This window comes from Molossus molossus, unplaced genomic scaffold (assembly GCF_014108415.1).
Source record: "Molossus molossus isolate mMolMol1 unplaced genomic scaffold, mMolMol1.p scaffold_m16_p_10, whole genome shotgun sequence".
Lineage (NCBI taxonomy): Eukaryota > Metazoa > Chordata > Mammalia > Chiroptera > Molossidae > Molossus > Molossus molossus.
Genome location: NW_023425345.1, coordinates 103,749,290 through 103,765,205, shown reverse-complemented (window position 1 = coordinate 103,765,205; position 15,916 = coordinate 103,749,290). Strand labels below are relative to the sequence as shown.

At 39.4% G+C, this 15,916-nt stretch overlaps 1 protein-coding gene across 13 annotated transcripts in view; it reads left to right on the top strand.

The window, feature by feature from the left end:
• Nucleotides 1-15,916, top strand: part of PSPC1 (paraspeckle component 1) — a 116,859-nt gene that overhangs the window by 20,796 nt on the left and 80,147 nt on the right. For all 13 annotated transcript variants that reach the window (XM_036251114.1, XM_036251122.1, XM_036251120.1 and 10 more), the window contains exons 3-4: nucleotides 3,931-4,026; nucleotides 10,279-10,475. In XM_036251114.1, coding sequence (XP_036107007.1) covers nucleotides 3,931-4,026; nucleotides 10,279-10,475 — 293 coding nt within the window. The remainder of the gene's footprint in view (nucleotides 1-3,930; nucleotides 4,027-10,278; nucleotides 10,476-15,916) is intronic.

The window sequence follows — 15,916 nt, the reverse complement described above, 5'->3', positions numbered from 1 at the left end:
TTATAGTATGTGCATACATCTAAAATGGTGCCATTTTATATTGTAATGCAGGATGTTTGAAGAGAGTACATATAGGTGAGTTATTCCATGTAAAATTGTGTATATCTGGCAGAAAGGTAAATCTGAAGAGATGTTCATGAAACACGATTAGAGGTTTTTCCCAAATGATGGGATTTCACGGATATACTCTCTTCAATTGAACTTACTATATTGTTACATATTTTTCTATAGTGGAACGTGTATTAGCTTTACAACAAAAAGGATGATTAATTTAGGGGCAGGGTAAGGAGGAAAAACCCCCACAGATAACTGCAGATTTAATATTATTCTGGACCACTTTGTTTCCTTTTTGTCTTTTTTTCTTTCTAATAATTACCTACACTTGTAAAGAGTAAATTTAGTAATTACACCTATAAACATTTTAAATTAGGTTTCAAAAAGCTTTTGTTAACACATAAAAGTCAAAGCGAAGTAAACAAGGTAATGGATAAAGGTAGTGATACATATAATCATAAATGTTCACATTATAACATATATCCTAATAAACAACAAATAAGACACAGTCTTTTGCGGACATCCCTGAATACCACACATGGTCTTTCTGTGTTATGCAGTGTGATGAATGTTGTTGTGGATTGATCTTTGCTCACTTATTTATTGTTTTATAAATGGAATATCAGGAATAAGATATAAATGTATAACATTTGTATGTATTATTGGTCAAGCTCTCTCCCATAGGGCTGTAAAAATCCCCTCCCCCGTGTATAAAAGTGTCTAGTGGGCCATATTTATATGCTGAAAATTGAAATTTTATAGTTATGGCATTCAACGTTTTTTTGAGAGTATAGTAGTCATTCTCTAATTTTATTTACTACCTCATCAAATTAATCTTGTCACTTCCAAATAATGTCTTGTTCTGTGGGACATGATCTGTTTAGTACATTTTTCTTCTTGAGTTTACCTTTTCTGACTTTTCTCTTGGGAGATGGTGGCCTTGTGGTATTGAAGTTTCTTACTGCCTTTGTTAGCCTATGCTCAGGTGTTGTTCTTATTTGGTCTTACTACTGTTTTCATGTTTGTGGTTCTGCCATGGCTTCCATTGAGTAATGGCCCATGTAGTGCATCTTCATTTTGTTCCCCGACCCTTAATCTTTTAAGAGATTAAAAGCACCACATTCTCCCATGGGTTGGGTGAGCTCAGGAACTTTCAGCTACTTTCTCATAGTTTGTTGAGTTGTATGTACTCTTTGAGGCTGTATTTACTTACACTTTTATTTTTTTAGACAGAGTTTAAGGGAGGGAGTGGGAGGAGAGAGAGACAGACTTACAGATATCTATGTGAGAGAGTCACATCAATTGGGAGCATGTGCCCCCAGAAGATGGAACCTGCAATCCAGGTATATGCCCTTGAATGGGACTTGAACTTGCAACCCTTCAGTGCTCACGCAAATGCTTTAAGCACTGAGCTGCACCGGCCAGGGCCTCATTCTTCAATATGTTTCTAACATTTTGGATATGAGGTTGTCTCAGACTTATAATTATAAATTCCCTTTTTTTGGGTTCCCACTCAGTAAATATAAGGTTTTTATATTCTCTTTGTCTCCCATCACCCCAAGGTATTTGACACTCACTTTTCTTTTTTTTTTTTTATCCTCACCCGAGGACATTTTTCCATTTTTTGTACAGATAGAGTGGGAGGGAGAGAGAGGAAGAGAGAGAGAGGGAAACATCGATGTGAAAGGAACACATCGAGTGGCTGCCACCCCCACAACCGACCAGGGCCGGGGACAAACTGCAACCGAGGTACATGCCCTTAGCGGGAACCGAACCCGGGTCTCTCCGGACCGCAGGCGGACGCTCTAACCACTGAGCCAAACCGGCCAGGGCGACACCCACTTTTCTTTTTCTCTCTAAAATGTCTCTACCAGCCCAGGGATTTTTTTTTATATCTTTCCCCCCTACAGTTCAGATTTTAAAGTCTCTGTTAATTTCTGGATCTTTATTTTATTTGTAAAGGGATATTTTTGGAATCCAGAAAGTCCCTTTATTTCTCTAGCTGTTTGAAAGTTAACAGTAGTTTTTTTTCTCTCTAAAGCATCTTTGTTCAGTATAGTATTTTTTTCATTATTGATTTTTTTAGAGAGAAAGTGAGAGGGAGAGAGAGACAGAAACATCGATGAGAGAGAACATTGATTGGCCGCCTTCTACATGTTCCCCACTGGGGATCGGGCCCACAACCAGGCATGTGCCCTGACCAGGAATCAAACCTGAGACCTCTTGATGCACGGGTTGACGGTCAACCGCTCAGCCCCACCAGCTGGGCTAGATTTTTTTTTTTTTAATCTGATCTGAGAGAGAGAGATAACAGTTTGTTATTTCACTTATTTATGAATTCATTGGTTGATTCTTGTATATGCCCTGACCTGGGATTAAAGCTGCAACCTTGGGGTATTGGGACGATGCTCTAACCAACTGAGCTACCTGCCAGGTCTAAATAGGTTTTACTATTGCTTGCATGGTGAGCTACTTACAGGAAAGGGGAAATTTAATTCAATATATCATCCACTTCACTTACTCTCCTTTTTTTTTTTTTTTTTTTTTTGTCCTTCTCTTTCTCCTATTTGACTTAGGAAAGTGGTAAAGAAGTAAGGTTTCCAAGTTCTGTCTTTCATCTTCCACTTTTTAAAATTCTTGTATTGATGTGAGAGAGAGAGAGAGAGGAAAGGGAGAGGGATTAATAGAATCGTCAATGAAAGAGAACATATAATGGTTGCCTCCTGTATGCCCCCCACTGGGGATTGGGACCACAACCTGGACATGTGCCCTGAGTGGCAATCAAACTTGTTACCTCTTGGTGCATGGGTAGACACTCTACCACTGAGCCATACTGGCCATGTGCACTTTTTTTTAATTAAATTTTTTTTCTTTTAAATGCTCACCCGAGGATATTTTTTCTCTTCAGCTATAGTGGTGGTGGTGGTGGCGGTGGTGGCGGTGGCAGCAGGGGAGAGAGAGAAACATCAGTGTTAGAGAGAAACATTGATTGGTTGCCTCCTGCACAACCCTGACCAGGGCTGGGGTTTGAACCTGCAGTCCAGACATGTGCCCTTGACCTGTTATCAAACCCACGACCCTTGGGTCCGAGAACCAGCACTGTATTCGCTAATGGAGAGGGGAAGAGGTAGGGAAGGAGAGAGAGAAGAAGAAAAGGAAAGAGAAACATCAATGTTGTGAGAGAGAAACATCAATTGGTTGCCTCTTGTATGCATACCTGATCAGGGATTTAACCCTCAACTTGGGTATGTGCCCTCACCATGAATCGAACCCGTGACCCTTTAGTGCATGGATGACAGATATTTCAACCAACTGGCCAAGTAAAAAAATTACTTTCAGTTATAGTTTACATTATTTTCTACTCGTTGACTCCCTGTTCCCCTCAACTTATTTCTTGAATATGTTATATTGTCTGACTCCCACTTACTTCATTTTGCGTAGCTGATATCTTTAGGGTATCATTTTAGGTTTTAGAAAGACTTTTTAAAACAAGATTGGTTAGACCTAGAGGCTGGGAGTTGGGCAGAGATGAGAGTTTGAGGTCGTGGTACATGCGAACATGAGTTAAGTACTCATTCTTCCCCTTCATATTTTGTAAAGGTTAATTATAGTGGTTACAAAGGTTCATAGTTGGTTTACTTTTCTGTTATCTTGAATAGACTCTGCTTTAGAAACAAGCATTCATCTTTGTCTGACTTTACTGTCATCTCTAGAGCAGCAAATGATAAATGACTGATTTTTTTGAGCATATATGTTAGGAGAAATTTGTCTTGAGAGACATTTTCCAAATATATATTTTAGAATTATAAAAAATTGCTAGAAAAATGTTAATTCTGGATACTATTAATCTTTATTGATGTCTTTTTTCCTGTCTAGGACCCCACGTCCAGTCATTGTGGAGCCAATGGAGCAGTTTGATGATGAAGATGGCTTGCCAGAGAAGCTAATGCAGAAAACTCAACAATATCATAAGTAAGATTTTGTTAATAAAGATATTTTAGCTATGTGCCATCAAGGGTATTTATTATATCACATTTATTTTCAAGTATTGTTTTATTATAAGGTGTTCTGTTCAGTTATATAATCTGGTTATAAGAGTGACTTGTTCTACATGGCCTGCTAGTTTTCTTTGTGTATGGGTAAACCATTAACTTAATACTTATAAAAGTCTCTACTTTTATAATGGACAGGCATTGGGTAGATAGGAGGAAACTGGCAGTAATATTTATGTTAGAAGAACAATGAAATCTAGATACATAAAGATACTTAATTAGTATGCATTAGGTATATTATAAGATAAAATGAGAATTTTTTGGGAGGTAGAGTGGGGGAGGTCCTAGATAAATAATTTGGCACAGTTTTATCTTTTGTTTGAGATAAAAAAGAAAAAATGCCTATTTTATTTATTTATTTTTATCCTCACTTGAGGACATTTTTGCATTTATCATCAGATAGAGTGGGAGGGAGAGAGGGAGGAAGAGAGAGAGAAACATTATTGTGAGAGAACACATTGACTGGTTGCCACCCACACAACCCCAATCAAGGCCGGGGACAAACTGCAACCGAGGTACGTGCCCTTAGTGGGAACCGAACCCGGGTCTCTCAGGACCGTAGGCCGATACTCTAACCACTGAGCCAAACAGGCCAGGGTAGCCTATTTTCACAACTTAAATTCTTTTACCAGTTTCATTTCACTCAGCATGATACAACTTTTTACGTAAGTTGTCTGCATGAATACATTTTAACCATTCATTATTCATTATAATAAAATTATAACATGAATTGAAAAGAATTGGAATGCCTTTGTGCCAGGCACTGTTTTAGGTGCTACCAGTATAACTTTGCACCGTTTCTGCTCTTATGATGCTTAACATTTCTGGTGGTGTAGATATATGATAAATAATATATTGAAGAATAGAAAATAAGAACAACAAAAAAAACATAAAAATACCCTGGCTGGTGTGGCTCAGTTGGTTAGTATTGTCCTGTGCACCGAAAGGTCACCAGTTTGATTCCCAGTTTGGGCACATACCAGGTTTTATGTTTGATCCCTGGTCAGGGTGCACATGAGAGGTGACTGATCAGTGTTTCTCGTGTCAATATTTCTCTTTCTTTCCCTTCCTCTACCTCTAAAATCAATACAAAAACATACCTAAAGTAACAAAAAATCTTTCCCTTAAAACAAATAATGAACTGAAGATTATAAAACATCTATTAAGTAGTGAGAAGTACTATTTAAAGAACCACCAGGGTGAGGTATACAGGCTTAAATCAAAGTATGTATAAAGTTGATTGATACTGGCAAATGGTTCTTCAGGAATTTTATACCAATCTATACTCATTAATGTTTGTATAAAAGTATTTTTTTTTCATCTTGATAAATGGATGTTAGGATTTTAAGATTTGTTTTTGTTTTTAATTCTCTTCCCAGTATATTTTTACATTAATCTTTCAGATAGAGCGGGAGGAAGAGAGAGAGAGAAACATTGATATGAGAGAGACACATTGTTTGGTTGCCACCCTCACAACAACCCCCCGCCAGGGCCAGGGTTGAACTGCAACCGAAGTACATGCCCTTGGCTGGAATCAGACCCAGGACTCTTTAGTTTGAAGGCAGTGCTCTTACCACTAAGCCATACCAGCCAGGGCTGTATTTTAAGATTTGAAAGTTTATGTTCAAAATGTTTTTTTAAAAATATTTATTTTAAAAAAATTGTTTTTTCCTTTATTGATTTTAGAGAGGAAGTGAGAGGAAGAGAGAGATAGAAAACATCGATGAGAGAGAACATTGATTGGCCGCCTCCTGCATGTCCCCCACTGGAGATCTGGCCCACAACCTGGGCATTTGTGAGGACTGGGAATCGAACCGGGGACCTCTTGGTGCAAGGGTTGATGCTAAACCACTGAACCACACCAGCCAGACTTTATTTTTTTTATTATTATTATTATTATTATTATTATTATTTTTTTATTCCTCATTCGAGGGCACTTTTTTATTGATTTTTTTTTTTAATCCTCACCTGAGGATATATTTTTTTTCTATTTATCTTCAGATTGAGTGGAAGGGAGAGGGAGAGGGAGAGAGAGAAACATCAACATGAGAGGGACGCATGGACTGGTTGCCTCCTGCACGACTCCGACCAGGGCCAGGGATGAACTGCAACCGAGGTACACACCCTTGATCAGAATTGAACCCACAACTCATTGGTCTATGGGGCGACCCTCTAACCTTTGAGCCAAACTGGCCAGGGCTCCATTGATGTTATTCTATAGTGTGGGAGGGAGCGAGATAGAGAGAGAGAGAAACATCCATGTGAGAGAGACACATCAATTGGTTGTATGCCTCTATACCCCAACTGGGGATCAAGCCTGCATCCCAGGTTCATGCCCTTGACTGTGAATCAGACTTGAGCGCCTTCATTCTGCAGATCAAAGCTCTAACCGCTGAGCCAAACTGGCTAGGGCACAAAATGATTTTTTATGCATGTTATTTTAATTAGCATTCTTTGATTTTAGTGTAATTGATTGTTTTTCCTTTAATTTGATTCAAATGATAAATAGTAGTGCTTGCTATACGCATAGTGTTGAAGATGTATCAGAACAAAGTAGACTAAAAATGCATGCTATGTGAGGTGGTATAGTGGGTAAATAATAATATAAGTAAAACAGATATGATGAAAAGACTGGGGAAAGTGAATCTTGGGCAGTGGAGGAGTGTGGCTCTTTGTTTTATTAATTTTCACCCAAGGATATTTGATTGATTTTTAGAGAGTGGATGGAGCCCGGGGATTGGGTGGGGTGGGGAGTGTTGAGAGGACGAGATACAGGACCATCAATGTTACAGAGACCTATTGACTGGTTGTCTCTCTCAGCACCCAGACTGGGGCTAGGGAGCAAACCTGCATCCCAGGTATGTGCTCTTTACCTGGAATCAAACCTGCAACCCTTTGTTGTGTGGACCTATTCTCTAACCACTCAGCAACACCAGCCAGGGCCCTTTTTTTCTTTAAAAATTTTTTTTAAAAACATTTTTAGATAGAGGGAGGAGGAGAGAGAGACATCAATGTGAATGAAGTGTGCTGCTTGCTGCCCAACCCTTTCTGAGGATTGAGCCCAAAACCCAGGCATTTGCCCTGATTGGGAATTAAACCAGCAACCTTTTCGTGCATGGAACAATAACCAAGCAACTGAGCCAATGTCAGTGCGAGTGTGTTTTTTTTTTTGTTTTTTTTTTTTCTTTATTGATTTTAGAGAGAAAGGAAGGGAGAGTGAGAGATAGAAACATTGATGCGAGAGAACATCGATTGGCCACCTACTGCCTGCCCCTAACTGGGGATTTGGCCCACAACCTGGGCATGTACCCCTCACTGGGAATCAAACTAGTGACCTCTTGGTGCATGGGTCGATGCTCAACCACTGAGCCACACCGGCTGGGTGAGTTTGGCTCTTTTACACGATGTTCGGAAAGCCTACTCAAGGCGGTGATATTTGAAGGTGACAACCTAAAAGGGCATCGGGGGGAAGGTGTCCATGCAGCTCGCGGAAGTGGGATGGAGTAAAGGATGATGGTGTCAACAAATGGAATAGTAAGTGTAACAGCCCTGAAAGAAGACTCTCTTTTTAGCATGTTCCAGGAACAGTAAAGAGGTTGGTTCAGCTGGAGCATAATAAGTAAGGGGGAAATAGCATGGATGAAGTAGAGAGAGGACATATTGGGAGGAGTGCAGATTGTTAGGCCTTACAGGCTGTTTAGCTGACTTGACTTTTTGGCTTTTGTATTTTATGAAAGGAAGGAGCAAAGTAGTAACTTAATCTTAAGTTTAACAGGAAATTTTTGGCTCTGTTTTAAGAGTAGATTATAAAGAACTAAAGGTAGAATTGGGGAGATAAGTTTAGGAGCCTTAGGTGTATCCTAGAAGCAATGAGAAAATGTTATTCCAGGGAATAAGGATCAGTGGTAATTAATTGTAATTTGTAACTATTTAAGTCTCTCTTACAATGCTATTTTTCAAAGAGTTACTGTTCTCTTGAACTTTTTTCTGGTTATTGATTATCCCTACAAATTTGAAATAGTGTATGTTTTAGATTCAGGAATCAGAAGACTGGAATTATAAGGGTGCTATATGAAAAGGAATTTATAGACAATATTTGTTTATATAGTGATTTAGTTATCCCAGCAAACCTGTAAGATCTTGTTATATTCCAAATTTGACCACTAAAGAGTTATGCCCAGAAGGAAATGTTCATAAAGTATAAGAGCCACCACTCAAATTTATTTCTAACTCCCCAAATCCATACTGTTTCAAAAGTGTTTACTTTGGGAGAAGAATTTTTAATATTATTATAGCCAGTGACTGACTTAGGAACTACTGACTAATAAGTCTTTCAGAAAAATTAGTGGGTGGTAGATCTCCCTATTCCTTTCCCAGACAGTGCTTTAAAAAGAACAAAATTCAGCTCTGGCCAGTTTGGCTCAGCAGTTGGAGCATCCACCCACAGACCAGTGAGTCCAGGGTTTGATTCCTGTCAAGGGCATGTACCATGGTTGTGGTTCATGCCGGCCCTGGTCAGGTTGTATGGGAGGCAACCAGTCAATGTGTCTCTCAAATCGATGTTTCTCTCCCTTTCCCTCCCAGCCACCCACCCATCTTCTCCTTCCCACCTCCTAATAGAAGTTAAAATTTATGAATGCGAGGCTTCTATATACTTCTATTGGTGGGGTGGGGATGGTATTATTTTTATTTTTATCCTCTCCCGAGGACTTTTTTTTACTTGTGTTCAGATAGAGTGGGAGGGGCGGGGGGAGAGGGAGAGAGAGAGACAGAGAGAGAGAAACATTGATGTGAAAGGGATACATTGAGTTAGGTGCCTCCTGCATGATCCTGACTAGGGCGGGGGATGAACCGCAACTGAGGTACCTGCCCTTCCCTGGAATCGAACCTGTGATTCGTTGGTCCGTGGGCCAACACTCTACTGCTGAGCCAAACCAGCCAGGGCCTTATCAGTACTTGTAAATAGAAACTGTGACAGGCAAATATAATTGAAGAATTTATTTGAATTTCAGGTATATTCATAGGATGTTCTCTTTTTTAAATTTAGGTAATTTGCTCATCATTTATTTAGTAAACAATAAATGTATGCAATGTGCCAGATCCAGTGGTGGGTACTTGAGGTGCAGCTGTTAATAGACATTTCATGTCCTTATTGAGTTTATAGTATAGCAAGGAAAAGAAGTATTGAACAAATAACTGCAGTTGTAGTAAGTTAGATATTTATTTTTTGGCCTAGCTAATTAACCTGGCACATAAAATTTAATAAACTTTTTTATTTTTATCTTCACCCGAGGACATTTTTGCATTTATCTTCAGATAGAGCAGGAGGGAGAGACGGGGGAAGAGAGAGAAACATTGATGCTAGAGAGACACATCAGCTGGTTGCCACCCACAGGACCCCAGGGACAAACTGCAACCAAGGTACATGCCCTCAGCAGGAACCGAACTTGGGACTCTCTGGTCCGCAGACTGACGCTCCAACTGCTGAGCCAAACTGGCCAGGGCAAATTTGATAAACTCTTTTTTTTTTATCCTCACTCGAGGACATTTTCCCATTTTTTGTTCAGGTAGAGTGGGAGGGAAAGAGAGGAACAGAGAGAGAGAGAAAAACATCGATGTGAAAGGAACACATCGAGTGGCTGCCACCCGCACAACCGACCAGGGCTGGGGACAAACTGCAACCGAGGCACGCGCCCTTAGCGGGAACCGAACCCGGGTCTCTCAGGACCGCAGGCCGACGCTCTAACCGCTGAGCCAAACCGGCCAGGGCAAATTTGATTAACTCTTAATCTGCTTTTACTACTATCAGAAAAATATTTATTCCAGACAATTAATTTAGGGTACATTTGATTCATATATTGCAGATTGCATTATGTAAACTTGTTTGTTGAAATACCGGGAAGGCCATTCAGAGGTGATAATTAGGGGAGTGCAGGCTGTAGTATCCCATTGCCTAGGTTTGAATTTTCTGTTCCATTACTTATTAGTTGGGCATCCTTGGGCAGTTTCTCAAACTCAGGTGTGTTAAAATCAGCCTCAGAGTATTGTCCTGAGGCAATTCATGTAGAGGACTTGCTTGACACTGCCATGAAGATTGTAATTGCTCAGGAAATGGTAGTCTCGTTTCACCTTTTAAACATACTTTTCTGTATGTTTTTAAATGTAAACTTAGGGAAAGAGAACAGCCACCACGTTTTGCTCAGCCTGGAACATTTGAATTTGAGTATGCATCTAGATGGAAGGCTCTTGACGAAATGGAGAAGCAGCAGCGTGAGCAGGTTGACAGAAACATCAGAGAAGCCAAAGAGAAGCTGGAGGCAGAAATGGAAGCAGCCAGGCATGAACACCAGTTAATGCTGATGAGACAAGGTAAGGTGGGCTCATGTAGGTGGGTTATGATTTTATTTTTCCCTTAAGGTTTATTCATAGTTCCCACTGACATCTGTTACTATTAAAGTTGCCAGTTAGGAGTTTAGAGTCAGGTGGAACTCAACATATTAGAAACAAGATTGTCCCTTTTCCAAGAGAACGTCCATTTAAAAAAAAGTTTTCCCTACACAAGTAGTGTTGTTGGAGGTAATTACATTTTGCCCTTAGCAAGTACATGATTCTGCTCGCCAAAACAAGCAGCACAACAGGTAATTTTTGATATGTAGATAATGGCATTAAGTCAGACATGAAGATTTTTTATTTGGAAAGAATTAGGACAAATGCTGGCTATTTAAGATTATTACCACGTCAAAAGATTACAAATAGATATTCTTTGTCAGAGATAAAGATTCATGCGTGCTAGTGAGTATGGTGATTCAGGAAAATTGAATTAGTAATTGGCAAGAACGTTTTAAACACTTGAGACTGAGCTAACTGAATTTCTAAGAACAGTCATAACAGGTGATAGTATATTCTTACATTTACCTAACAACATGACAAGCTGTTTAAATCTATATCAGAAGCTTGTCTCCTTTTCTTATTCTAGGTTTCTTTTTTTTTTTTTTTAATTATGTTTTTATTGATTTTGAGGAAGGGAGAGAGAGAGACAGGAAAGGAGTGTAAGAGAGACACATCAATCCGCTGCCTCCTGCACGTACCCCACTGAATCCAGCTGGCAACCTGGGCATGTACCCTGACTGGGAGTTGAACTGGGACATCTCAGTCCATAGATGATACTCAACCCACTGAGCCACACTGGCTGGGCTCATTTAGTATGTTTAAAGATAATGTTTCTTGCAGAAAATTTGAACCTTATTATCTAAGATAAAAATCAAGAATCATTGACTGGTTAGAGCAGGAAGAGACAGCTTCAAGTTCATCTAGTCTTGTGGTTTTGTGGTTTTAAAATTTGGTTACACATCAGAATCAACTGGGAAATTTATACAACTTGTCTCCTAGGCCCTAGCACTTCCGTCCAATATAAATTGTTCTCTGCTCATAGACTTAGTTAGGCCATTTGCCATTTTATTTTCCCACATCTACAGTCATGACATGGCTAGTAAATAACAAGTGAAAACATTAAAATATATTTTGTTGCTAATATGATAGCATAAGTCATTACTTCAGCATGAATTTTTTTTTTTTTATTCTCACCGGAGGACATTTTTTCTGTTTTTTTTTTTTTTTTATTCAGATAGAGTGGGAGGAAGAGAGAGAGGAAGAGAGGAAGAGAGAGAGGGAGAGGGGGAGAGAGAGAGAGAGAAACATCTGTGTGAAAGGGACACATTGAGTGGCTGCCTGCCGCATGACCCCAACCAGGGCCTGGGATGAATAGCAATCGAAGTACGTGCCCTTGACTGGAATCGAACCTGCTGACGCTCCGGCCAGGGCTACTTCAGCATGAATTTAATGTTAGTTGTAGGAGATGCTGTCTGAGGTACTAAGGATAGAGTGATGACAAAGAACAATACATATATTTTTAGGCTTCATAGAGTTCTTGTGAGCTCTTAGAAAACTTTGCCTTGCTCCTAAAGGCATTTTGACTTCGGAAGGAGAGTAATTTTGCAGTTATTTCTCAAGAGCTTTTATTTTATTGCTTTTGTTTTTGTGGGGTGTTTATTTATAACTGCTGTGAATATTTTGGTTTATAATTAGAAATGTATTTCCTTGGTGTTTTTCAGTCTGCTTCTGGGTTTTCTTCTGCTAAAGTACATCTTGTGTTTATTTCATTAAAAGTCTGCAGGTGATACATTTGTTTCAGTGTTAATTTGTTTAAAAATTTAGAGATTTTTTGTTCAACATATGTTATATATTTTTTGTAGCATTTCTAAGGGTGTGTTCAGGTGGGGGAAGACTTGAGGTATTCTTAGCTTTGTGGTTCTGCTGAAACATAGGACGGAGAAAGCTCAAACAGTATAGAAAGAGTCCCGTCTCCCTTACTATCCCACCTTCTGTTTTCTGTGAGAAACACGGTTTCTTCTGTTTTTTTTTTATCCTCACCCGAGGACATTTTTTCCATTTTTTTTGTTCAGGTAGAGTGGGAGGGAGAGAGAGGAAGAGAGAGAGAGAGAGAGAGAAACATCGATGTGAAAGGGACACATCATGTGGCTGCCACCCACATGACCAACCAGAGCCGGGGACAAACTGCAACTGAGGTACATGCCCTTGGCAGGAAACGAACCCGGGTCTCTCGGGACCACAGACCGATGCTCTAACCGCTAAGCCAAACCGGCCAGGGCATCTTCTGTTTGTTTGTTTTTTTCCCCCCCTTATCCTCACCGCAGGACATTTTCCCATTTTTGTTTGGATAGAGTGGGAGGGAGGGAGAGGAAGTGGGAGGGAGGGAGAGGAAGTGAGAGACAGAGAGAGAGAGAGAGAGAGAGAGAGAGAGAGAGAAAAACATCAATGTGAAAAGGTCACATTGAGTGGCTGCCTCCTGCACAACCCCAAGTGGGGCCAGGGACAAACTGCAACCAAGGTATGTGCCCTTAGCGGGAACTGAACCCGGGGTTCTCTGGTCTGCGGGCCGACGCTCTAACCGCTGAGCCAAACCAGCCAGGGCAGTACTTTTCTTTTTGTTTTGTTTTGTTAATCCTTATCCGAGGATATTTTTTCCATAGATTTTTAGTGCTAGTGGAAGGGAGCTGCATGGGCCAGTGTGACACGCTGGTACTTTTAATAATTGCTTCATTTATACTTTATTGATGTTTATTTAGTCCTTTGTAGATCAAATCCCTTTATACTCAGTGCAGGTTATGTTTTTCCTTTTGTATCTGTGTTTGATTGTAAGTATAATAGGCAGTTCAGAGTTTTCTTCATGGTTATTTTTGTGTTTCCTTTGTTACATAATTATGTAACTCTGGGTAACTTTAACTCTGCCATGCATTTTGCTATTCTGCAGCCCTATAGCACTGGGGTTTTTTTTTTTTTTACTATATTATTATTACTTATGAATGCCTTTGTATTCATAAATCGAGTAATGGAAGTATATTTATTTCCTTTAAATGATATCTTTTGGTTCCTGGTTACCAGAGGAAAAAAGAACAAGGAAATAGTCATATTCAGCTCCTCCTCCTTTCTCTTTTCCTCTTCACTTTTATTTATTTTGATTCCAGTTTTTCTGGATTTATGACATTGACTTAATTTTTAAAATTTATAAAGCTGGCTTATTTATCTTTTTTATGTGTGTGTGAGAACATATGAGTTCTGCTTTCTTTAAGCAGCTTTCAGTTATGTAATACAGTGTTATCAACTATATTCACCATGTTATGCATTAGATCTGTAGACCTTACTCATCTTTTAGCTTAAATCTTGTACCCTTTTATCAACTTCTCCCTATTTCCCCCTCCCAGTGCATGGCAACCACTTTTCTACTCTATTGTTTCTATGAGTTTGAATCTGTTTAGATTCCAGATGCAAGTGATAATGCATAGTGTTTGTTTTTGTCTAGCTTTTTTTCACTGATCATAATGTCCTAAATTTTCATCTATGTTGTTTCAAATGGCAGAACATCAACATCTATAAAAATTTGCTATGATTGCTCTGGCCAGTGTGGCTTGGTTGAGTATCAACCTGTCCACCAAAAGCTCACTGGTTTGATTCCCAGTCAGGGCACATGTCTGGGTTGCAGGCTTGATCCCCAGTAGGGGGCATGCTGCAGGCAGCAGATCAGTGTTTCTTTCTCTCTCCATTCCTCTCTCTCTAAAAAAAATAGAAATTCATTTTTAAAATATGTCATAATACAGCACATCTTTTATATATAGATATATATTATTGAATTTATTGGGTGACAGTTAATAAATTATAGTTTTCAGGGATACAGTTCTATAATACATCATCTGTATTTGCATTGTGTGTTCACTACCCCAAATCACATCTTTCGTTAGCATTTATGCCCCCTAGACCATGTCTTCTTGATCCAGTCATCCGTTGACAGACCTTAGGTTTTTTTTCATATATTGGCTAGTGTGAGTAATGCTGCAATGAATGTGGAAATGCAACTGTTTCTTCAGTATTCTGTTTTCATGTTCTTTAACAAGAATCCTCATATGTGTTTAAATCTTAACTTTGTTTTAAATAGGTTGAGCAGCCCTGGCTGGTTTAGCTCAGTGGTTAGAGCATCAGCCTGTGGACCAGAGACTCCCGTGTTCAGTTCCCGCTAAGGGCATGTACCTCAGTTGCAGTTTGTCCCTGGCCTCGGTTCGGGTCGTGTGGGTGGCAGTAAATGTGTCTCTCTCACATCTATGTTTCTCTCTTTCTCTTCCTCCCTCTCTCCCTCCCGCTCTATCTGAAGATAAATGCAAAAATGTCCTCAGGTGAGGATTAAATAAAAAAGTAAATAGCTTGAGTAATGTCATTTCTGTTTATCACTTGAATGTCTGATGTTTATCCTCATAAAAATTTTTTTAATCCTCACCCAAAGATATTTTTTCATTGATTTTTTTTTTTTTTTTTTTTTTAAATTGTAGAGTGGAAGGGAGAAGAGAGGGAGGGAGGGAGGAAGAGAGAGAGAGAGAGAGAGAGAGAGAAATAAAGAAAGAAACATTGATGTGAGACAGACATTGATTGGCTGCCTCCAGCAACACTCACCAGAGCCAGTGATTGAACCTACAGCCCAGGTATGTGCCCTTGACTGGGATTCGACCTGGGACTCTTTGGTCAGAGGGCTGATGCTCTAACCTCTGGGCCACATTGGCCATAGTAATCCTCATAATTTTTTAAAAGAAGGTTTATAGAAACAACATTCCTGGAGTTCTCACATGTTCTAAAGTACTCTGTGATTCTTAATAGTTTAAGCTGGCACTTGAATGGTAAAAATTCATGGATTCCCCTCCCCCATTTCTTTCTTAAGTATTTGATAGCATGTCTCATCTTCTAGCATTGAATGTTTCTGGGGGAAATCTGAAATAAACCTGGTTTTGTCTTCCCCCTTGAGTGACTTGATCCTTTTGCCAAGCTTCTATATGAATTTTTTCCTTTTAAAGTCTCGTAACTTGTCCAGGATATGCACCCCCCCCCAAATTTGTTACAAAAAGTCTTCAAAAATCTTCAAAGGATATAATGTGTTCACTATTTAGATTCTGTTGTTAACATTTTACTATACTTGCTTTATTATATCTGTCCACCTGTCCATTCTTGTATTCAAGATATATTTTGTTGTGCACCATAATATTTCAGCCTTTCCTTGGGAATAGATACATACTTTCATTCTGTAGATGCAGCCCTGGCCAGTTTGGCTTAGTAGTTGGAACATCGGTTCGATTCCTGCTAGGGGAAAGTAGCAAAAAAAAATCTGTAGATTCAATTCTTGTATTTCTAGAACTTATTAGTTCAGAGAAGATACATTCAGTTTTCATGAGTTGTAGAACATTAAATTGGGA